The sequence below is a fragment of the Arabidopsis lyrata genome (assembly GCF_000004255.2).
Source record: "Arabidopsis lyrata subsp. lyrata unplaced genomic scaffold ARALYscaffold_6, whole genome shotgun sequence".
NCBI lineage: Eukaryota > Viridiplantae > Streptophyta > Magnoliopsida > Brassicales > Brassicaceae > Arabidopsis > Arabidopsis lyrata.
This window is the reverse complement of record NW_003302550.1, coordinates 6,633,710-6,656,992: the sequence shown is the minus strand read 5'-3', so window position 1 is coordinate 6,656,992 and position 23,283 is coordinate 6,633,710. Positions and strand designations below refer to the sequence as shown.

Genomic DNA, 23,283 nt, shown 5'->3' with positions numbered 1-23,283 from the left:
AAGGTTACAGCAAAATATTTTAAACGTTTTTTAATATATTTACTGGTCTTTGTTTTTGTTTTTTGTTTTGTTGTTTTTTTTTTTTTTTGACATCTTTGGATCGATAATATCCGATCTATATCCAATCTTTATTACGTGGGTAAGGTGATTTATTGGAGTCGAACTCCGGTGGATAAGACGAAATCAAATAAATTTAACCATTTGACTAAAGACACATTTCTCAAAAAAAAAAAAAAAAAGACACATTTCTCTTGTTTTGTCGTCTTCTAGTCTTTGTTTTTCTAATTTTTATGAGGGACAACTTTTTTTTTAATATATTTACTATTGTGGTCTTTGTTTTTTGTTTTTTTTTTTTGGGACAAATCTAATGTGGTCTTTGTTTTAAGAAATTTATCAATGATTTAAAACCTGATGTGTGTTCGGGCCATGGGTCAGTCAACCTGGTCCGACCGGTTAGATGTTTTCTAAATTTGAATAGATATATTTAGAATAACTAAAAGATCTCAAATAAGTTAACAAACCATATGCAAAAAAAAAAAAGTGTATGCATTATTCGCATAAAATCCACTTAAATAAGAGATAGGGTTCGAAGAGGTTGCAGAGTTTAGTTAGGAGAAGGAAGATCTTTGTCGTGTGTCGTGTGGAGAAAGAAAGAGGGAATAAGAAGATAGATTTCCTCAAGGAAGGGTTGACTACAAAATAAGACTCTGTTATCTCTATTCATCAATTGCTATATACAAGACAAAAAATGTCGAGAAAACGTTGCATGAGGATGGAATCGCTGCTGCCCCACCATGTAGTAGAGCGAATCCTGGAGAGTCTTGAGGTGAATTCTCTGCTTCGATTCAAGGCTGTATCGAAGCAATGGAAATCGACAATTGAATCCCAATTCTTCCAAGGAAAACACTTGACGCATCGTCTCCAATCAGGAGATTCAGATGTTCTCATGGTGGCCGTACATAATGACGACCCCCTGCACGTGGAAACTCTAAAAACACTGGTGTTGGGTTCATCGTCATCGGTCAAGATCCCTACTCCTTGGGAGGAGAATGACAAGGATCGATACTACTTTGTTTCATATAATAGCTGTGACGGTCTCGTTTGTCTCTACCAACCCAAAGAACCGGGTTTTGTGGTCAACCCCACCACTAGATGGTATCGTCCGATCCTCTTCCTCTTAGCGAATATCAACATATCATGATCGACATAGGAGAAGTTTTCTACGTACTTAAACTCGGACTCTTTAGGCTTGGATTTGGTAAAGACATATTCACTGCAACATACAAGCCGGTTTGGCTATACACCTCTACAGAAATAGGCATAGAAGAAACCGCTACCACCTGCGAGGTTTTTGACTTTAGCACCAACGATTGGAGGGATGTCACTCCAGCTGCTCCTTATCGCGTTATCGCGATGGTTGATCCCCTCTTTGTAGATGGGTCGCTTCATTGGTTCACCGAGACCGAGTGCCAAGAAACCAAAGTTATATCTTTCGATCTTCACACCGAAGCTCATCTCTAAAGCTCCTTTTGTCAATTCCGATCCTTACGAGATCGTCATGTGCAATCTCGACAACCGCTTGTGCGTATCCGAGATGAAGTGGCCCACCCAAGTGATATGGTCGTTCCTCGTTCAATTCAGACAACAAGACATGGGACAAAATCATTCTATAGATATGGTAATAAATGTTGATAGGCGTAATAACCTAAGATTCGTTGTCGTGCCACTAGCAAGTTTGAAGAAGAAGAAGTTGTTGTGTCATGATCGTGTGCTATGTCCAAAACTGTTTACACATGACCCCGAAACCAAAGAAGATGATGTTGCTTTCTCGGCGGCTAATTCCATTGGACTTCCTGTTTGTTATTTCCCGAGTTTAATCTCTATTCTATAGATTTGATTAGTGCCAATGCATAATGTAACCTTTGCTTCTTCCATCAACTATATTTGTTTCTCCAAGTTTGCAACTTTTGAAGATGTGGTTCTGGGGTTACCTTGATTACTTGCTATTATGCTTTTTAGTTTACCTCACTACGTTGGAAGATGGCCTTTTTTTTCCTTCCTTGCTTCCCTTTATATAAATGATTACCAAAAGTGTCTTGAATTTTTTGGTGTTTGTAGCTAACCGTTTGTTAGATTTATGATTAGAAGATGCATTTTTTAATTTCTTAACTCATATTTCAAGTCCTCTTTTAAGACTCAAAAGGTCTCAAAGTTCAATGTTGGTCGAGTTAATAATATATGATGATTCCGACTCCTTTAGGTTTGCATTTCGAACATTTAAACAATTTTATGGTATAATACCAAGATCAAACGGGCTTATATATTTAGTCTCATTTTGACAATGGTCTTTCGATGATTTGAAGAACAAGTTTACAACACTTTGTAAGAAGAGAGCCAAGCATGATGCTACATGGCTAAAGAGAACAACTCATATTAACAAAAGAATGTTCTTCTTAGACTGGTATTAGTAGATAGTACACACGAGAACGAATTGAACATTGTCCCCACATTTTTGCTTCGTCTAAATATATATGGGCATGATTGCAATTTTTACCTAAATAAAAGGGCCAATTACATAAATTAAATAGAAAAAATTGGGTTTTTTTTTTTTTCCATGTAGCTCGAATCTTCTTTCTCCAAATCTCCAATCGAACCTTTGCCTACACCTCTCCCTCTACGTCGATCTGGATCCCGATCACGATCATCCAATCATTATCCGGTGAATTACGCCGTACTCATTGCTTTCTCTGTTCTACGTACTCCATCATTTACCGATATCTTTTTTCCTACCTACATCAAGTCCGGCAGCTGCCGACGACGGCGTCGTAGCTCCGATTGGCTTAAAAGTAGAGATCTAGGTTATTGAATCGCACCGCCTCCAAAATCTATCAGACCTGAAATCGGATTAGATACACAGTGAAGAGATTTGAGAGACTAGTTAGGCGAAAGGAAGAATGGTGGAGCCGGTGAACTCTTCGTTTGGGAAAATGCTATTGGAGGAAGTTAGTCCAGTGGTCATGGTTCTCTGTACGCCTCTTGTTGAAGAGACTTTCCTCAAGAATGGTCTATCCTTTGTGGAAACGCTCAAGCCATTCTGCAACTTTCGTAACATCGATGGTCAATTCCTTGATTTTGATTTTTAAGTGTCTATCTATGGTTTACTTCCCCAACCGTCTAATTTGAGGATTCGAATTGTGAAATTTTGCGGTGCAGTGCCTGTTCGGACATCAAGTGATCAGCTTTATCGGCTAAAGAAGTTTACATTGAGATTGTTTTATGCCTCCGATATCAGACAACCAAACGTAGAGGTGTGTATATTTGCTTTGAACAATTAGGGCACTTGATAACCAGTTCTTACTCAGCAATAGCGTGGATCACCTTTAACCGAACATATTGAAATCATTACCTGTTTTTACTAATAAGGCAAAGTGAAAGAAGATGGATTTGGGTTTAGGCGTATGCTTGTATTTGTTGTGGTAGAGGCTCCTCCATCATGCATGTTTGCTGTTGAGCTCAAGTTTTATTATGTTTACTTCATGGCTAGGTTGCAAAGCAACGGCTAGAACATGTTATTACTCAAGCTGGGGAGAAGGATTTTCAGGATTTGAAATTTGACCCTCCTCAAATTACTGATATACTCTCTAGTAAGTCACTACTCAAAATTATGTTTTTATGAGAAGCAGACAATGCCTTTATAAGTTTTTCTTAACATCGTGCACTAACAATTTTCAAATAACTGAGAAGGCGAATTCTCTAACTCGTTGCTTTTCCAATGTTGACGTATTTCGCTCCCTGCAGATCCAGAGTCTGAAATTGCACCCTCATGGTTTCAGTATTACAATAAAGAACTTATACGTACATTGTCGTTTTCAGACCACGAAGCTTTCGATCATCCTGTGGCTTGTAAGATATTAAATGGATTTAGAAAATCGTTGTTGTCTTCTCTCTTTAAACTAGGTCTACTGATCTATTATGTCTCATAGAGTTTTCTGTTGAGTACCAAATAATTCAAAATGTGCTTTCAGGTCTCTTGGTCGTTTCATCAAAAGACGAAGAACCTATAAATAAATTTGTAGATCTTTTCAACTCCAATAGATTACCTACTGATGGTACAATGGACCCAAATATTTTGAAGCATTACTTGTTGGTGCATGACAATCAAGATGCAACAACAGAGAGGTAGTTGTTTCTTGTTCCCTCATATATGATATGATTTTCATCATAAGTTTATGGGTGTCAAATGTAATGTTTTAGTTGAATGGATGCTATTTCTTCTGTAGAACGTCTAAAGTCCTGTCAGAGATGAGAAGTCAATTTGGAAGTAATGAATGCAACTTACTTTGCACTAATTCATCTAAAGAGGGGAACGTGGACCATCAGGCTAATCCCTGGGCTTCATTTGTACGTCACTCATCAGAACTTTTATGCAACATATTTTTCAAGTCTCATACATCAATCCATGTCAATTTTGTAAGTTCATTATGTTGATTATCATTTTTTCTGAAAGAAATCAAGTGTTTCGGCCGACAAACTTGGATGTGCTCTCACTGGTGACGATATTGTGGAGGTATTGTAAAAGGCTTCTGGCTGCTAGTTCTCTAGTATTATTCTCTTACTGATTAGATTCACACCTTTCAACAGTTTTTGAATGTTTTAACCTATGGTATTACTTTTCCTGGCATATTTGGAGCAGATCAAAGATCTGATGCAAGAGTTTGCTTCCAGGCATATTATTCCTTACATGGAGCAGAAAGTTCGAGAACTTAATCAACAGGTTAGCTTTAGATACTCTAACATGTCATCTGTGTGCTTTACTTAGGCTTCTGTTTTTCTCTTACCTTATCGTTTAGTTTGCATTTTGCTGTGTCACTAGATTTCTGCAACAAGGAAAGGTTTTAGAAACCAGATTAAAAACTTATGGTGGAGAAAAGGAAAAGGCGATGGTCCGGATGTGACCAAAGGTTCTATGTATGCTTTCTTGAACTCCTTGCTCCTTTTATGATTACCTTGACATAATTATAAGCTCTAATGAGTATGCTTCCACTTTTGAAGGTATACATATAGCTCCACCGAATCTCAAATTAGAATTTTGGGTGACTACGCCTTCATGTTGCATGATTATGAACTTGCATTGTCAAGCTATCGGTTAATATTAACAGATTACGATATCGATAAAGCATGGAAGCACTATGCTGGTGTTCAGGTAGCTTCACATCTTTGTAATTATGTTAATGTAGAGGTATTCCTGTGGCATGATTTGAAATTTAATATTCGTCTTGTATTTAGAAACTTAATAGTATAGGCTTGCCACGTTATCAAACTGCTTTGTGGTCTTTATTTTTCATTATTCTTCACTTTATGTCCTGTGGTTGCTTCAATAGTTCATCATCGATGGGCCATTGTTTTTTTTTTGCTAAAATTTGGGCGGACTACTCATCTTTTCATGCATGTTTGGAAGGAAATGATGGGACTTGCATATTTCATCTCAGACCAGTCAAAAAAGGAATCTGAGTATTGCATGGAAAGGGCCTTCAGCACTTATATGGTATGTCTTTATAACCCACTCTTTAATCGATAACGGTTCTTTTAGTGAATGATCATCAATTACTTGAATTGGTGTTTATTATAAGCAAAACGTGAAACTGAAATACTAAATGTTTAACATAAGTAAGTGACTCAGTTGTATGTGGTGAAACACGCTTTAAAAATTTCATGCAGAAACTTGGGAAGTCTGGCTTCCAAAATGCTCTGAGATGTGGGCTCTGGTGGGCAGAGATGCTAAAGGCTAGAGATCAGCACAAAGAAGCTGCTTCTGTTTACTTCCGCATATGTGGAGAGGTGCTTCTTTATATGCCTTCAGACCACACATTTTTTTTTTACAGTTGCTAACTTTTACTCATTTGCAGGAACCCTTGCACGCTGCAGTCATGTTGGAGCAAGCTTCTTACTGTTTCGTGTTAACTAAGCCAGCGATGCTACACAAGTATGGATTTCATCTAGTTCTCTCAGGAGACCACTATAAAAACTGTGATCAGGTACATGTCACTTTGCTGATAGAGCTCAAGCTTCGTACATGCTTTGCATTCTTAGGGACACATATTGTTTGCCTTTTCCAGGTTAACCATGCAATTCGCACATACAAAAGTGCAATCTCTGTTTATAAATCAACTACATGGAGCCATATCAAAGATCATATATATTTTCATATTGGACAGTAAGTTTTGAATATGGTGAATGTAAGTCTCGTAAGATGTGAAGTTTAGAAATTTGTGGTCTAAAACTTGCTATTTTATCTGTTCAGGTGGTATGCAATTGTTGGGATGCATGATGTTGCAGTTAGAAACATGCTCAAAGTACTGGACTGTGGCTACCAATCCAAGGCAACCCAAGAAATTTTTCTCAGGGACTTTTTCGACATTGTTAAGGTGTCTAGCCTATTCTTGCGCTTTTATACGCTCTACTGAAGCTGCTAAGAAAAAAAGATAGTGTTTCCAATAGTTACCTCTGGTCTCAATCCTTTGTTCTTTGTTTATAAAAAATTGTTTTTATTTTCATATTTATTTTGAAGAAAACTGGAATGAAGCATGAGGTGGTGGGACTTAAACTGCCAGTTATTAATATGTCGTCTCTTCAAGTTATATATGAAGACCATCGCACTTATGCATCTCAAGCTTCTGTAAGTTTCATATTCACTCTTTGGAAGTAGGTACATATTGCTCCCCATCATAATCTTCCTAGGATGTATACTCCATTATGAACAACATAATTGGCATCAGTATTGCTGGTTAAGATTTTTAGATTACTTGCAAAGAAAAATATTTGTGCATCATTCAATTGTTTATTTTTCATTGATGGTGCATTTACATCTCCTGAGTACCACTATGATTCACATGTCATATGGTCAGGCTCTTGTAGAGGAGAGCATCTGGCAATCACTGGAGGATGATATCATTCCATCATTAAATTCTGGCAAGTCAAACTGGCTGGAGTTACAGTCAAAGCTTCTGCCAAAGAAATACAAGGAATCAAATGTTTGTGTCGCTGGAGGTATGCAGGTTGTTGTTAGCTGCATTTACTGTATATCTGAATAAAACGCAATATTACTTACAGTTATCCTGCATATAATTTATACTTGAAGTCTGAAGGCTAAAACAATGCATTGCTAGTCCAGCTAAAGTAGGCACAGTTATGTCCAAAATCTGTTTTGCCTTATGGTGCCAGCAGCAGGATATTTCAATTTGATCTATGGTCTTGATATAACTCTTGAAAATGGATATCTTTGAAACGGCTAGCTTTGATACTTTTTATAGAGGAGATATGGAAAAGAGAGAGAGAGAGAGAGAGAGAGGGAGTATCATGTTTATTCATTTATGATATCATAGTATCTGTAAATATTATCACTTGTGCTTCTTCCAAGGAAGGGATTTTTTGGCAATACATTTCCATTCTGTTGGGGACATGATATTCTGGTGGATTCTTACTTACTTGTTCTTCACTGTTTTCAGAGTCGGTGAAAGTGGATCTGGAGTTTAAGAATCCGTTGCTAATTTCTACCTCCATAACAAGTGTGTCTCTAATCTGTGAACTTACCACAAATTCTGATGACCTAAAATTAGGTAAGCTGTTTCTGTTATTTGATGTTCACTTTATAACTTTGTTTACATCCTTCAGTTTGTATATGCAATTCTTATCTCCACATTTGGACTTTGTAAAGTAGATAATGAGCCAAGTAGCTCAAGCTTGGGTCCTGAGATTTCCACAGAACATAATCAGTAAGCAGCTAATTTCCTCAATCAGGTTTCTGTCAAATTTGTTGACCTATATTTGAATGATTAAGATGTGCCATGTATGTCAACAACACCACAGGGTTACAACCTCCGGTTTTTCTTCTTTCACGTTGTCTGAAGTGGATTTCACATTAGGTGGAGGCGAGAAAAATTTGGTGAGTCTGAATTAGATACTTAGATTGATTGATATGTTCTAATATTTAAAATCTTTCTCTACCTGAAAATTTTCATCTTGTGCATAAACATGTTTTATAAAATCTTGATGTTTCACTTGTAGTTGTTGGTCTTTACTCTGCTTAATCAGGATTTTGAATTGCATGTGTTTTCATTTCAGAAGACAATTATGAAATAATTGTTTGGTCAATTGTGCGTAGAAACTAATCAACAAGTCGTACTCTATTGATTGCCAAGTTACTGAAAGTAGGAGTCTATACCTCATTGCTACTAACCTTAATTAAAGACACTATGTTGAATTTCCTTGATCCCTGTATCTCCTTGGTGAAGTTCTGAGGTTTTATGTAGCCTGTAATTGTTTGTTACGTTTTACTTATTGTTTTGATTTTTTCTTCTAGGTGAGACTCACGGTTACCCCCAGTGAAGAAGGTATACTCAAAATTGTCGGTGTAAGGTGGGAGTTGTCTGGTTCCATTGTAGGTGTGCATTACTTCCAATCTGTGCCTGTAAAGGCAAAAACTGCGAGAGGAAGAAGGAAAAACAAACTTACACCCACTGATGCCTTGAAATTTTTAGTCATCAAGGTGCAAAATTTTCCTCTAGTTTAATTTCTTATGATTTGTTGAGACCTCTAAAGTTTAGAAATTTTGACTGTGCAGAGTCTACCCAGGCTTGAGGGTTCAATTGATCATCTGCCTGAGAAATTGTATGCTGGAGATCTACGTTATCTTGTTTTAGAGTTAAGAAATAAGTCAGAATCCCCAATAAAGGTAGTTTTCCTTTTCTGATCATTCATGTTCTCTACCGTTTTGCCAGTTAATTCATTTTGTTCTGCTATTGTGTGGATGTTACTTTTCTATGAATTTAGTTTGTTATGGTCTGGTTTATCATATTAATTTTTGATTGATGACCGGATAATCTAATGCGCTAAACTATCCACTGGATTGTTCTTGTGCTAACAAAGATTGTCTGTCCTCGTAGAATCTTAAAATGAAGATTAGCCATCCAAGATTTCTAAGTCCTGGAAATCATGAAGAAGAGCTGACAACCGAATTTCCAGATTGCTTAAAGAAGGGAGATGAACAAAATATTGTTCAGCATGAAACAAATAGAACAAGTAGTGTATTTGCATTTCCAAAGGTCTGTGGCAAACCTTTTCTTCAAGCCTCAAAGACGAATGTGCATGTTAGGGTATTCTAACATGGTTTTGAATGCTGATCTCTTTCAGGATGTATCACTGCAAGGAGACAGATCATTAAGGTGGCCTCTTTGGCTTCGAGCTGCCATCCCAGGAACGATATCTTTGTATTATACAATATACTATGAGATGGAAAATGTATCAAGCATCATGAAATACCGCACCCTAAGGATGCATTATACTTTGCAGGTGATGAATTTTTAGGCTGCATTTGTTTTTTTGTTAAGAATTTGATTATGGTATAGGCAGATTTGCATTGGCTAACAAGACTAACCATTTCTATATCGTACACTTTCATCTAGGTTTTACCGTCTCTACAGACCTCATTCGAAATCACCCCATCTCCATCAAGATTGCAAGAATTTCTTGTGCGTATGGATATCGTGAACCGTGCGAATTCAGGTTGTTTCCAAATTCACCAGTTGTCAACAGTTGGGTGCCGGTGGGGTATCTCATTGCTTCAGCCTGTTGATACAATCTTACCTTCCAAGTCTCTACTCGCTGGGCAAGCTTTATCTTGTTTCTTCATGATAAAGGTCGTTCATTAAATGCATTTCTAGTAGCTAGTTTGGTCTCTCTCTTTTTCAAGTCTGAAATTAGAATGTTGTTCAAACTTTCAGGATTGCAGAAAATCCGGGACTGAAGACGAGGAAATTATGTCCCTTCCTCCCAGCCAAACCGACGTAAAATTGTTTACTCAGGATGACGATGAAAAGCTTTTCGATATCGTTAGCTCACCTTTAGCAAGCTTCCATGATAGTGAAAGGTCATGTCAGGGACCCTCGGTTCAGGTAAGCAAAAATCCTCTTTCAGGGACATAAATCTTATTTGCTAGATTTTTTTGGAAATATACATCACTCTCTTAAACACAGTTTCACTTCACTGGTAACTTATTATCGGAGTTGTAGTTAACTCAAATTGGTATGATGAAACAGGTAAGTCCAAATACCGTTGACTTCATTCTAATCTCTCGCTTGGCAAAAAGCAGCAGTCCGTCAGTAGTTCCCGATTTACCAAAGATTTTGACTCACCATTCATGTCATAACAGGTAAAGTACCCGCAAAGATATATTTCTTCAGTTTTCCAACATATTGTCCACTTCTAATCCCATTGTTGTTCAATTACAGTATCAGAAGCTCGAGTCCGCTGTCGTGGTCACTAGACGGTCCCCAAACCATACACCACGACTTTTTGACCTCCTTGTGTGAAATAAAACTAAAGATGGTAATCAGAAACACATCTGAAGGATTATCATCTGTGACCATCAACACGAATGATTGTCTACCAGACGCAGCAGCACCTACTTCTTCCTCTGGAAACCAATCCGGGTGGCGCTATGTGCCAACCGTAACAGAGGAAATGAAACTAACTTCAGATGTCATGGGAAGCCGCCTGGGAAAACCGCCATCTTCCATGGAAAGCTCACCTCCATTCATATGGTCAGGTTTAAGTTCCACAAAGGTCCAAATCCAGCCATTATCCACAACCGAAATCCCGCTGCAGATATCAGTTTTCTCTCCAGGTATCTACGATCTGTCTTCATATAAACTTAACTGGGAGCTATCTGAGCATGAAAGTGCAACATCATCAGGGACATGCCAAGGTTATCCTTATTACCTTACTGTTCTTCAGTCTGAGTGAGCTTTTTATAGTTCTCTCTAATGGTTGGATGTCTCCATTATTAAGCATGAGAATGTTCTATTATGATGTGTCATTGTCCTCTGTGAATTCATTTTGCTGGTTTTTACGTCTGAATTTTTGAATTTTGATTGTAAGAAATGCTTCTAGTAGGAAAAAGATTAATTTATTTTACGCCGAAAGGAAAAAAGGGTTGAATCTTTTGTGGAGTAAAAATATATTCTGGCCTATTTAAGTTTTATACTTTATATTTTAATAGCGGAGTTAATTTATTTCGTTTATTTATAGATTGTGTGATTTATAAAAGAAAAAAATTTGAGAAATTGGAAATGCAGAACAAACTTGGATTTGATGAGGATTAAATGAGGTGGATACCGTATTATGTTTGTTCAGTAATTCTTCTCGTAAATTTAAACAAAGCCGGGTGTTTAACAAAAAAGTAAAATTAAAAATATGTCATTGTACAAACCAATATACTGAAAAATTGCCATTTCCTGTTTCAACGTAAGTTCGTGTATTTTTAATTCTAATAATGGGAAAAAGGATCATTTACTCTAAAACAAATTTGAGGAAACAATTTCACTTCACAAGAAGGTAGACTTTATCTTATATGAAAAGTACTATTTATCGAATAAAATGTTTCCTCAGAATGCTCAGGTTTCAATATCACAAACCTGACAACTCGGGTTATCCAAAGAAAATAAAATTAGCATCTCTCAAATTTAAACTTGGTGCTCATGGTTACACCAATATATAAACATACAACAACTCATATATATATATAAAGGTAAAAATAATGACAAACACCAATCTCCAGCTACTTAGATGGTCTACAACACCGTTGATACTATTACTACTACATTGCCTTAAAAAGGGAAGTGTATTAACTTTGGAGAAGTAGAATCATTTCGGATGATATTTTCGGATTGCACCAAACTACCTATCTAAGACTGATCTTCTCCATCTAGAAGATGGATTTGGTGAGTTTTGGTCGTGGTTTTATGATGATGCTTTCATAGGGCTTCGCTTGTTCAACTTGGATGTAATCTCTTGTTTTAAGAACCTGCAAAATTGGCAAAACAATAAGACAGCTTCAAGATCAGAGCTTTTTGTTTTGTTTAGGGTTGTGTTATGGACATACCAGGGTTTCGAAAAACATTCTCGATGCTTCTTTACGGGTTTTCCCAGCTAATAGTTTGTCTGCCACAAGAACATTCTTCCCATTCTCAGCTTCTTTATCAAATAACGTCTGGAGATACTTTGCCACAGCCCTATAAGTAAAGAGAAACAGAATTTTCACATAATTCAAGCCCATCACGTCTCTTACTGGGGAAGTTTATGGAATGTGGAAAAGTTAATAACTGTACAGACCTAGTACGAGAAGACCATCCACTGTTCTCTAGAAGACGAGTTTCGTCACCATATTGTATGTCATCGTCCTCATGATCTTCATCTACTTCATCATCATCCACGTTCAAAAACTCTAAAGACACAGAATGCAAGAAATTAATAAACAGAACAAATCACAGGAATAGCAGCATCTCGTATCCAAATTATGCTCCAGAGTTTAAGCTCGTTTAGTCCAGTTATAAACCAGGCTATGATGACCAGAGGAGTCCCATTGGTCAAATAAAGAGGATACAGACCATTTGGAAAGAAATTAATTGAAATTTGAAAAAAGCTTAGAACCTGTGTCATGTGCAACTTCCATGGTATCCATTTCCTACACCATAAGATAATAAGAGAGTCAGAGGCATGTCTTACTTCCATAAGGATATGACGCCACAAAGAAACTTACATCATTGTCTCCCATAAGACCATCACGAGAAGTATGTTCTCCATCTAGTGCACTTTGCATGTAAGCCTCATCATTAGACATCTCATTATGCGGTTCGTATTTGTTATAAGACTCTATCTCTGGATTCATCCCATCATTATTCGCTTCCACAAGAGGTTCATTGCAATTTTCCAAAGCCATGTTACTCAAATCACCAGCTTCTACGCATCCAGTTTCAGTGGAGCCAACTGTGTTATCGCATGGAGTCTGATCGTCTATCCCAATCTCGCTAACTTCAGCTGATGCATCCGTTTTCTTATCTTCATGTGGAAGTTCATCTTCAACTTTCAAGTCCGAGTCATTGAAAATGGGGTTGTTATCTATATCGCCTTCAGCAATTTCAATAACGTCCCTGCGACCTTTTTCATTAACATCCCCACAAACATCCTGACCCCCTTCTCCGTCATGGTTTTCATAGGATCCTTCCACCTGTAAATCCTCTACACTGTCAAGTTTTTCCTCAGACGGCATTTGACTGACATCGTCACTCACTACAAGATTCACTTCATCAGCAGCTCCATTGCCGTCCTTCAAAACTTCCAAGTCAGATATTTTTTCAGCAAGCTCATTATCATCTTTCATCTCTTCCTGTTGGTTTATGATTTGTTCCTCCTGTGGGTGAGTATGAGCTGTACCAGGTTGCTCCTCGGAATCATTAGGGTGAGGTTGAGGAGCAGAGTTTTCTTCCACGGCTGTAACAGAACATTCATTATCTTCCACCACTCCAACAGAAGCATGATGGTCATCATTCTCAATTATCATGATTCCTCTTAGATCATACGGCTCATTGTGCAGAGATACTAATTCCACTGACATACCTGAAAATCATTTAATAATATTACCTATGTAACTGCAGATTATAAGAACAATCAACAGAGCGTGTATACAACAGTCTACATTTTAGCGTCATGAACTTACCCGTGAATATTGGCTCCTTTAAGAGTCCATCCTCCAAAGCCTGCCTTTGAAGCATTACGATCTCAGGAATGGTGCAAGGTGCCTTCTTTCGCACCCGGCGTATATCTTCAGTGTTTGTCAGTTGTTGACGTATAATGCTAAACAGAAAAGTAGGTAACATCAGAAGAAAACAAATAGAAACTGAGATAAGGTAAAAGAAATACCACTCCAAGGTAATAAAAGTGTGAAACTTAAAAGAAGACCAAACTTCAATTACGGTAAAGAAAAAATCAGCATCCAGAAGTTTTTGGTCCAACGAATTCAAGATTCACACTAATTTACCATTGACTCTAGCTGCACTTGGAGCAATGAAATAAAAACTAAGGTATAAGAAAACAGTTAGATAAACATACTCGCCATGCAAGACCATAGGGTCATCCATCAAAACCTTCCTCTTTGTAGCAGTAGAGCGGGGAGCAGCTCGTAACCGTTTTGTAGATGCTGGTTCAAGCACAGGCGTAGGCCTCATCTTCAGAAAGGATGACTTTCCAACTGAAAAAAAAAAGTATATGATAATTGATCCATAAAGCTAGCTCAAAGAGCAATAGAATGTATAAAAGAACAGACAAAGGAACCAAAATAAACGGATACCTAAGATAGAAGACAACAAATCATCGTCATCAGGGACAGAATCTGCAGTTCTCTTTGACTGAATCAGTCCAACTGACTCCACAGAGTTCAAACTTTCTGCAGTTAGTGTGCTCTCAGTAAAAGTGCGTTTTTTCCCAGTAATGTTATTATTCCCCGCATCATCATTACATGTGCCAGGGTCTTCTTTATCTGGCGTAGATTCAACCATGAAATCATTTTCATCCCCCTGTCTGTTAGGTGCAACTAATACCTTCTCAGGTGCTGGCAAATCAGAATCAGTAAATCCAGTCAAATTTCCCAACTGTTCATCAGTTACGTGTGCATTATTCAGCTGCCCATCTGGTCTACTGTACGCTTGCTCATTTCCTTGTAAACTAGAATCTGTTTCCTGATTGACCTCAGTGGCAATGGCAAAATGATCTGGCAACAATAAAAATTATAAGAATAAGGCAGGCACTAAGATGTCGTATTAGGTTTGCAATTTTCTTTGCCAACAAACCTCGGTTCTCTTCTCCAGAAGATTCAAGTGGAGGAACAGCATCGGACTTATCAGTTACACCATTATTAACATTAGTTCCTGCCTCAGTCATTACTTGACCAGGATCCTCCATCTCGGTGGTGATGTGAGAACAACATGGAGATGTAACATGTACATGCTCTGCCCTCTCCTCCTCTGGCTCATTTTGTGTGTTGACATTTTCATCTATCTGTGACTTATCTACCTCCACAGGAGTAACTGCTGATTCTGGGGCATTATATTCAGAAGACAGGTCTTCCCCACGTTTATGCATCTCATTAGCATCCAGCTCCCCAGAGGCCTTTTTACCTTCTTCTGCATTCAGATCCTCTACCTCCATGTGATCATCGCATGCCAGCTGCTCTCTGACACTAGACGAGTTTGGCACCTCAACTAATCCAGGAGTCTGAGGAGCTTGAGCATCTTCGATGAACTCATTATTCATAGCAAGATCTTCAACCTATCAAAAAGAGAGATTCATAAGAAATACTGATAATAATACTATCCAATAGTCTTACCAGAAAAGTAAGCCAATAAATCTGTGTAAATAAAATTGTAAATTTGGAGTCTGTAATTGCATAGTACATTAAGACATAATGCACAGTAAAATATATCGAATTAAGCACTGTGACTCAGGTGACAATTATTAAGCAACTATATGTATGCACCTCGTGCTTTATGTCTATGATGCTACGCACCTGCTCTTCATTAAAATCCCTGGGCATGGCTTCAGAGACTCCTTCCATCGAATCCTTTATCCCGGGTGTTGCCGCATCCAGATACACATTGTGATCATTACTATCAACAAATAGAATATCTTCCATAAGTAAGACTTTTGATTGGCAACTTGCACGTCCAAATTATGCACCAAAGGTCCACATCCAAGAAGGATAAGACTCACAGAATTGCAGTTCTAATTAACAATTAAATTACAGAACAATCACAAAATCAAGGTATGAATGTCATGGAACTTTAAAAGCATGGTTACAAAGCTTGAAAACACACATTCAAGCGCCAAAACGCAAAGCTTTTTATCATTCAGTCAACTCGAGTTCTTCTCTCATGTGAAGCATTTAAAATCTATGATAACAATCTGAAGTAGCGTATGAAAACATATAAAAGATAATGAACAGCTCCAGAAAAGAAGATCAAGCTGGCACTTTGATAGTTAATTTGAGAGGTACCATAGTGAAGCAAAAATGCAATTATGCTACAAGGAATATAGCATAGATAATGAACAAAAACTAACCCAGGAACTCCCTCATCGTCGGATCCAATAACATCCTTATCCTGGAATACTGCCTGCACAACAGTAGAGGGATAATAAAAGATCACACCCAAAATTAAATAATAAGAGAGAAGTTCTGATTTCAAATACGCAAATCTTCACTAGGAAAAGAAAACATCAATATCATCCTGACCCTGCAACATGACTGCAACCTGACACTTGAAATTACAACCTTTTAACGGTCCAGGACTCTACAACTGAATGCCAATCAGAGCTTCCAGCTGCTGCGTCTACCCAAACGGTGGAGAGAAAGAACCCAAAATTTAAAAGCAAATGAAATCTACAGATAACCTCTTCATATTCATCTTTCTATATGGTTATCCTATTTCTTGTTCGAAAATGACTTGAACAAAGTAGAAATTTTCTGCTATATGAACACGAAAATACCTCATCAAGATCCAAAGCAGCTTGAGAAGTGTCACCATCACCAAATCGCTCTGGAAAGGTATAAAAATGAGTTTGCTTATTTAAGGCATAGGTATCTACAAACTAAAGACAAGTAAGTATGAAACAACCACTGACCATCTAATCCAAATTGTGACGTTGAGTATACAACACCATCCATGGTATCCTGAAGGGTGATCTGCTCTCTTGTACTAACATGATGATCGACGTAATTACTGCTAGACAGGAAAAACAAGGAGCAACAAATAAATAAATTATGCAAAATGGCTTAAGAGTGGAATACGAGTTTGAATATTAAAACATCAAGAAACCAACCCCTGAAAGATCTCATTGTCTGGAAGCTCAAAGTCATCAAGATCAAATGTCTCAGGCAACGTAATTGAGTGATATGGCGCTGTAGATTCTTCAGGGGGTAGGTCAACAGCAGCAGAGCGAAAAGCTTGCTTCACCTTAAGCAATGCCTCACTGCAATCATCGAAGAGGTAATTCACCTTTCTCGAATATATACGCACAACACCGAGCAGAAGATGACTAGACAATCGCAATGCAATTGGAGCTTCCGGAAAGAGAATAGAATCTACCCAGAAAAGAAATTGGTTATATTAGGAAATATTTTGAATGAACTAGTTTAGCCACATAACCACAGAAAAAGAAGGAAAATTTAGCTTCTGCTAACCCTAATGAGCTTAAAGTAGTGAGACCTGAATCAGAGGTTTTGAACACAAAAGCAAAAGTAGCAAATACTCACCAACGGAGACTCCAATATCAGTATCAGCGACCTGATTCTTTCGAAGCTTCCTCTCCAAATGGGCAGCAATCCATATTGTCCCAAGTGGCCCTTTCTTAGCTAATATAAACTGCGAATAAAACATTCCTCGTCCTCTAGACCAAATAAACCCTAAAAAAAAAGGAACCAACTTGTTAGAATTTCACCGTAAGAAATTGAGCTTCAAAAACTATTCAGATAAGTAAATCCCTTTCCGAACCAGTAACATACGAAGAAATCTTCAACCCAAAGATACGCCTAATGAAAAATTCAAAAAGTTTCCAAATTTCGACAACAGAATCCAAATTAGCTCAAACCGACAACAATTGCCACTAAGTAGAGAGTCCTAGACTACTTGGCGAGCTTTCGTAAGTAGAATACAGAGCAAAGGGTAGATCAATTACCGTGGAATTCACCAAGCTCAAACAAGTCCACACAGCTCGATTTGAACAGAGTCCTCGCGGAAACCCTAATTCGCAGAAACTTCGAAAAAGAACACCCAATTTGGGTAAAAGCAGAATCCTCTTTAAGACAAAACTCTTTCTTCTTGGAGATTCAGACACAACAACGAAAGAAAGCAGTAAAATTTGTGGAAATTGCGATATGCAAAATAAAAAGTTTCGAAATTTGGATCTTTGGTTGATTTTTGATTAAATGAGGGATTTGGTGCGGCAAAGGAACACATGTTTCGTGACATACGTCGTTCTCTCATTGGTTTACAGATCAGCGGGTCCCCCATAGCTTTAGATTTAGATCATTTTTTTCAACAATTTTGTTTTTGTCAACTAGCCCCAACAGTATTTAACTTCATTTAATTATTACTTGAAATATTTTTCCATTTTTTCAAAACATTTCAACTCGGCGGCTTCTTTGCCTCATTGCGGGAAATCTGAAAATAATTTCCAAAATTTTCATTAGAAATAAGAAAACAGAAAAATAAAGATTCTGTATTATTATTAGAGGTCTGACAACATTCTGCTGTAAAAACTGTGTAATTTAGGCCCAGACTACAATGCAAAGTATTTTGAACAAATGATGGATAAAAGTTGTTTTTTTCATGTGATGGTGTCACACAAAAAACTGATAACTATCATGATTTAACAAATAAGGAAAAAAAATATAGTGAAGCATAACTTTTTAATTTTATGATTTTTCAAATTTTTTTAGTAAAGGTTTTTTAGTAAACGAATATCAAAATACACTCGCAAGTGCAGTCTTATTCGTTAATTTTACTACAGGTAAATACTACTACTAGATTAAACCGGGCCTCTGGTTTGCCTTGGTCTGATTCGGATGTGTCTGTGCCTACTGATTTACATCAGAACCCTGAGTTTCCCAGAATAATCATCCAAAATCTTCCCGGCTTTAGATCATTGTGCTTTTGTTTTTACTCATCAGCTTCGAGTTCAGCTGAAAACTGATCTAACCGTTCGGCTTCCAAATCAAAATCCCTAACTGTAGCATGGTTAACTGATCCATCATCGAGGCTCGCATGTATCTGTCTCTTTGCATACCTGCATTCATCCAGAAACAGAACCACATGTAAGCAACAAATCAGACCCAAGACCGACTCTAATGGCAATTACATGGAAATGATGACTCAGGAGAGTTTGTACCATCGACCGTTCATTGCTTCTATACATTTCTGTGCATCTCTCCGATCCTTGAATCTTACAAGAACAACTCCCTGTGGATGATGCTCACAGACCTGTAAAACAAGAGATTCGATTGATACTCCAAAATAATCTCAACTTAGCAACAAAGCTATATGCATCACAACCACAAGCTTAAGATAAAAAGACACATCATATTACCTTCACTGAGTCAAACGGTCCATGCTTCAAACTCTCCTCTTTCACATCTTCCTCTAACTCAGCAACCAGATCCTCATCAGTCTACAAACAGAGTAAATGGTCGAGCTATGTAAGGTACTTTTAAAAATGGTAACATTTCTCATACTAACATATTGGACAAGACCCTACCCTCAACTCAGCTGGACTGAACATGTAGCGCAGAACAACCGTTGCAGGTATTGAGACCTTAGCATCATCTGTACCACCTACGTCAAGAAAATAGAGAAAATGCGATAAATATGCTTAGAATCCACTAGGAACAACTTCCAACTTCAACAACTAAAATGATAATTTCTTTATGATTTTAAATATGCTAAAAATCAACTAGGAATAATCAGAAAGAGATAATATCGACATGACTAAATGTTCCCTTTTGATCTCATGCTTCCGAAATGGCCACTGACCTAAATAAACATGATAGCGATGAAAAACTGGCTCAATAACAGGAAGTGCAACTTCATCGGTTTAGATATCACAAGTCATCAGAAAGAAGAAGACATGAATGATATCTTTGTAAGCCCTATATCGAGTTCCTAAATTCCCTTTTGTTTTGATAGTCATTGAAAGGTTTCCTTCCAAAATTGATTAGATTAGAGGTTTCTAGTGCAGTCTTTTTGCAAAGTACTGGTTAAGTTTAGAGAGTTCCATAAAGAATCTGGTGAAGCATAGAGAACTTATATACATCTTTCCCTAGTAAGAGAAATTATAACTTTAAAAATAAACTTTCCTATGGTTAGTACGGAAATGAATCTCTAGCATCTCCTTGCATCTTTCTCTATTCTGTGTCTCTCTAGAGATAAAGGTAAGTTTCTAGTACACAAAAGCGAAAACTTACCCCATCCAAGCAACTTTTGCTCGACCTTTTTAAGCTTCTTTTTCTTCTTGTTGTCGGTTTGCTTGGTTATGAATCTCTCCCCTGAGTGGAAAAAAAGAAACAGTAAAAGTCAATAAGAACCATTAGCAAAATATTGTCGAAACCAAAGCCACGGATGGGATGTTTTACATAACCCATAAACGAGTAAGATGTTATACATCAATTGTACAACAGTATTCACCTTTCTGCTCAAACTTAGCTCGAGAAACTGACATGAGGAGCTTGTCAGCAGGACGTAACGGAGCCCCATCTAAGATTTTAATTGCCAGATCCACTGAGGGCTCCTAACGAAAACGAAAAACAAATACACATGAAGAGAAAACAGAGACATAATTCAAGAATCATAACCTTATAAATCTCACGGAAGAATTTCAAGTATTGTCATTACCTTCATATACGTGATAAGAGCATCGCCTTTTAATTTTCCTGTCCCCTTGTCACTGTAAAGCTTTATCCGAGGCTTGCCAGTTTCATCCTGCAATGTTTATCAGACCCACATTGTTAGGGGAGCTTACACAAGATTCCAAAAAAACACGGAAAGAATCACAAGATAGTGAGATTTACCTCCTTAATTATGCCGCATTTAGAAAAAACTTCAGCTACCTGTAATTGATACCCTACTATCAGTCCATTTTAAAGCTTCAGATATTAACAATGGTTGAAAAAGTATGACCACAACTTACTTCCTCGAGGGTGACATCATCGGGCAACCCAGTAACATAAATATGTGGGTTGACTTTTAACTCAAACCACGAATCTGGAGGCTTGTTTGGTTCCTGAAAATGAATTTGAATCTTAGAAACGCTTGCAGAAATTTTCATGAGGAAATGCAACTTTTTTTCTTTGATTCATACAACACAAACAACCATTATTAGTAAATACAAAAAACGATGGTAAAAAGTATTCTGCTAGTCCTAATATAAGTATGATGTCTAAGAACAATTTGGTTTTTCTTTCCCCTTTACAATGTGCATATCGGTCAAAAGGTAATTTACCCACTACATTTCAGCAGCTAAAGAAAAATCAATACTCCCCAATCAAGAAAGCCAGTACTTACAGCTCAAGGTCGAGTCAAGTGAAAACAAACATGATTTGGTGAAAAAATGTGAAGTAACATGCATGACCTCGAGAAAGAGAAATGATGATTGTTACGAAACCGAAATGAAGACAAAAGACAAAAACAAAAACCTTCTTTTCAGTTTCTGGCTCTGGTAGCTTTCTCTTGCCGTTACTGTTTATTTCAGCTGTTTCATCAGAGCCATCTTCTTCTTTCTTACCAGCCACATCATCCTTAGCGGCATCCTTCTTATCAACAGAAGTATCAAGAATGTTAATTGTTGGAAATACTTCGTCTTCCTTAGCAAAGGTCATCTCTTCGAGTCCATACGGGTCAACGCTACCCAGTGGTGGATCGTCCTACAATAAACAGCATCAGCACTTAGGTTATAAAAAAGTTATGAGTAGGCTAGTTAGGTTTCCTGATAGTCAATTTTGATAAACACAGATAAGAATATTGGAGATAGTAATACTAATTGAGAATTTCTTCAGAAAAGGTAAAGCCAGGAGCCACCAAGCAAGATGACACATATAAATGATTCCACTCCCGACTTGGAAGTCCAGGTGGATAACCTGAATTCCCACTAAAATAGTAGAAACTGGGATAGAATGATTGATTTGGCGGACAAAACAAAGCCTCACCTGAGGAACCCATACTCTACGAGCTCTGTCCCATTTATATCTCGTTCCATCATCATCTGTGAACTCATCTTCGCCCTCAGGTGGTGAAGAAGCCCTTTCATGATCATCTTCGACAAGCTCAGTACCAGAGACAGAACCATTTTTCAACCTTTCAGCCTCCTCTTCTGCTTCTTTAATCTCTCTCTGCCATTTCTCAAATTCATCCTCAGTACTAGCAGAGGCTACAATAACAAAATACTGTGGTAAGCATTGCAAATTATAACATTGAAGATTTCATTTTCTATATAAATAACTAACCAGTATAATCTTGCTTCTCTTGCTCGGTTCCAGCATTAGATCCATTTACCAACCCAGATGCACCTAGTCAGATACCAGATAGTAAGTGCCCTGATATGGGATACTAGAAAAAATGCCAAGAATTCAATTATCTAGCAAGGGTGAAAAGGATCCTACCTACAGCCGGATAGACAATCTCAGCTCCGGATATCCTTGACATCAACTCGGGAATGGCAGATAGTGGTTGCCATTCGCTTCTTCCTTCAGCCCAGACAAGGGTAGTTTCTAGTAGGTAACCATTCCTGAAATGGTCTGCCCAGTCAAAGCAAACAAGTAAAGGTACAGGTCGGAAAACTGTCTTAAAACCATGCTATTGAATACTTGTTCAATCAAAATATTAGAAAGAAAAATTCATATCTAATTTTACAGCAGACACAATTTCAATACAGCTAGCCTTCTATTACAAGGATAAAAACAAATACGAAATACCTATAGATTCAATTTGTTTCTAACCCAGCTGTTCTAATCGAGTTTACGGACAGTCTATATGTCTTATGAACCTTACTACAACAAGGAAATCTGTTTACATGAAAGACTTACCACATAGCTCAGAGACAGTATATGGGCCCAGGTTCTGCTGATTTTCACCAAGAATGTACCAACCAAGATCAGTAGCTGCAACTGTTGCCCCTAGAATTAAGAAAATACAGATGATGAAGATGAGCATCCCAGAGCTCTAACAAAACAAATGTATAGATGTAACTATCGCCACAAAAAAGGCTTAGACTGATTTTAACCATGACACATATTACAAACAACGCATTGGTAAATCTCCATACGCCCAAATTTTTCATATTTGATCAATCTCCTCTAAACCCTAAGAACTCTCTCCCAATAAAAACAAATTCGATATCCCTCCCAACAAAACTTGTCCGATACCGCTACTTTTACAAGACACGCCACGCGAAAACACCAACGAAGAACGTAACTCGGAAATTTGAATAAGCGAGAGAAGAAGAAGGTTTCACCTGTCGCTGATGGTGGAAGCTGTAGATTATCAGAGTCGGACATTTTTGTTTCTCGTTAACCTTCAAAAAATCGCAAATTACTGTAAACGACAAAACCGACTAAAAGAGTGACGCGTTCGAGAGACGACGAAGAATGGCGGAAGCAGGAGGAAGACGGTAGAGGACCCTGACCTTGTTTGGATACAGAGGTAATCTTATCCTTGTCTCGGATAAACATGAACCAATATACGGCCCATTAGGCCCAGCTTACAATAATTATTAGTACTATTTTTTACTGAAATCATTGGGCCCACCTTATTAAATCAAACTAGCCGTTACAAAAACAGCCGTTCGAGATCCAAACAACGGTCATATTAGAAACTTTACCTTCTTCAATCTCTCTCTCTCTCTTCACTA

The 23,283-nt window shown here is 37.6% G+C and overlaps 3 protein-coding genes and 1 pseudogene across 6 annotated transcripts; 2 read left to right on the top strand and 2 right to left on the bottom strand.

The window, feature by feature from the left end:
- The first annotated feature begins 594 nt into the window (after window positions 1-594).
- Window positions 595-2,062, top strand: LOC9309834 (annotated as a pseudogene).
- Window positions 2,063-2,604: 542 nt separating this feature from the next.
- On the top strand, window positions 2,605-10,997 carry LOC9307782 (trafficking protein particle complex subunit 8). Of its 3 annotated transcripts, none has more exons than XM_021022229.1 (28): window positions 2,605-3,117; window positions 3,214-3,308; window positions 3,545-3,644; window positions 3,799-3,903; window positions 4,026-4,179; window positions 4,281-4,401; window positions 4,508-4,567; window positions 4,694-4,774; window positions 4,874-4,968; window positions 5,053-5,203; window positions 5,459-5,545; window positions 5,719-5,838; window positions 5,907-6,035; window positions 6,117-6,214; window positions 6,302-6,425; window positions 6,569-6,676; window positions 6,906-7,047; window positions 7,506-7,616; window positions 7,718-7,772; window positions 7,867-7,942; window positions 8,360-8,545; window positions 8,621-8,731; window positions 8,943-9,101; window positions 9,190-9,348; window positions 9,462-9,695; window positions 9,780-9,950; window positions 10,095-10,207; window positions 10,287-10,997. In XM_021022229.1, the coding sequence occupies exons 1-28, from the start codon at window positions 2,955-2,957 to the stop codon at window positions 10,798-10,800; spliced, it is 3,822 nt and encodes a 1,273-aa protein (XP_020877888.1). In that variant the 5' UTR covers window positions 2,605-2,954; the 3' UTR covers window positions 10,801-10,997. The 3 variants fall into 3 exon arrangements, with proteins under 3 accessions (XP_020877888.1, XP_020877887.1, XP_020877889.1); XM_021022228.1 differs by having other exon boundaries at window positions 7,715-7,772; XM_021022230.1 differs by lacking the exons at window positions 2,605-3,117; window positions 3,214-3,308; window positions 3,545-3,644; window positions 3,799-3,903 and having other exon boundaries at window positions 4,087-4,179; window positions 4,516-4,567; window positions 7,715-7,772; window positions 10,287-10,938.
- A 487-nt stretch (window positions 10,998-11,484) lies between these two features.
- Window positions 11,485-17,855, bottom strand: LOC9307781 (sister chromatid cohesion 1 protein 4). Its single transcript, XM_002871666.2, has 16 exons — window positions 17,563-17,855; window positions 17,141-17,290; window positions 16,708-16,969; window positions 16,510-16,607; window positions 16,375-16,424; window positions 15,949-16,001; window positions 15,398-15,497; window positions 14,682-15,159; window positions 14,183-14,602; window positions 13,945-14,083; window positions 13,553-13,689; window positions 12,596-13,452; window positions 12,487-12,520; window positions 12,169-12,280; window positions 11,939-12,068; window positions 11,485-11,860 (listed from the first exon to the last, which is right to left on the bottom strand). Exons 2-16 carry the CDS (start codon window positions 17,262-17,264, stop codon window positions 11,762-11,764), a joined length of 3,093 nt encoding a protein of 1,030 aa, XP_002871712.1. The 5' UTR covers window positions 17,265-17,290; window positions 17,563-17,855; the 3' UTR covers window positions 11,485-11,761.
- A 421-nt stretch (window positions 17,856-18,276) lies between these two features.
- Window positions 18,277-23,148, bottom strand: LOC9307780 (splicing factor U2AF-associated protein 2). 2 transcript variants are annotated; one of them, XM_021023159.1, is made up of 15 exons: window positions 22,888-23,148; window positions 22,460-22,549; window positions 22,037-22,171; window positions 21,881-21,943; window positions 21,584-21,804; window positions 21,074-21,301; window positions 20,569-20,661; window positions 20,450-20,488; window positions 20,274-20,360; window positions 20,067-20,169; window positions 19,847-19,927; window positions 19,141-19,217; window positions 18,973-19,053; window positions 18,775-18,866; window positions 18,277-18,672 (listed from the first exon to the last, which is right to left on the bottom strand). In XM_021023159.1, the coding sequence occupies exons 1-15, from the start codon at window positions 22,928-22,930 to the stop codon at window positions 18,546-18,548; spliced, it is 1,560 nt and encodes a 519-aa protein (XP_020878818.1). In that variant the 5' UTR covers window positions 22,931-23,148; the 3' UTR covers window positions 18,277-18,545. The 2 variants fall into 2 exon arrangements, with proteins under 2 accessions (XP_020878818.1, XP_020878819.1); XM_021023160.1 differs by having other exon boundaries at window positions 18,289-18,672; window positions 22,460-22,540; window positions 22,888-23,078.
- Window positions 23,149-23,283: the final 135 nt, after the last annotated feature.

Coding starts and splice junctions, on each gene's coding strand:
- LOC9307780 (XM_021023159.1), bottom strand. CDS start 22,930: ATGTCCGACTCTGATAATCTACAGCTTCCACCATCAGCGACAG. Junction 20,361..20,449: donor AATGCGGCATAATTAAGGAG/GTAAATCTCACT, acceptor TAAACATTGCAG/GATGAAACTGGCAAGCCTCG. Junction 19,218..19,846: donor GCAAAAGTTGCTTGGATGGG/GTAAGTTTTCGC, acceptor TTCTTGACGTAG/GTGGTACAGATGATGCTAAG.
- LOC9307782 (XM_021022228.1), top strand. CDS start 2,955: ATGGTGGAGCCGGTGAACTCTTCGTTTGGGAAAATGCTATTGGAGGAA. Junction 3,309..3,544: donor TCAGACAACCAAACGTAGAG/GTGTGTATATTT, acceptor CTTCATGGCTAG/GTTGCAAAGCAACGGCTAGA. Junction 3,904..4,025: donor TTTCGATCATCCTGTGGCTT/GTAAGATATTAA, acceptor ATGTGCTTTCAG/GTCTCTTGGTCGTTTCATCA.
- LOC9307781 (XM_002871666.2), bottom strand. CDS start 17,264: ATGTTTTATTCGCAGTTTATATTAGCTAAGAAAGGGCCACTTGGGACA. Junction 14,084..14,182: donor TTTGTTGTCTTCTATCTTAG/GTATCCGTTTAT, acceptor TTTTTTTTTCAG/TTGGAAAGTCATCCTTTCTG. Junction 12,281..12,486: donor GGAAGTTGCACATGACACAG/GTTCTAAGCTTT, acceptor CTGTGTCTTTAG/AGTTTTTGAACGTGGATGAT.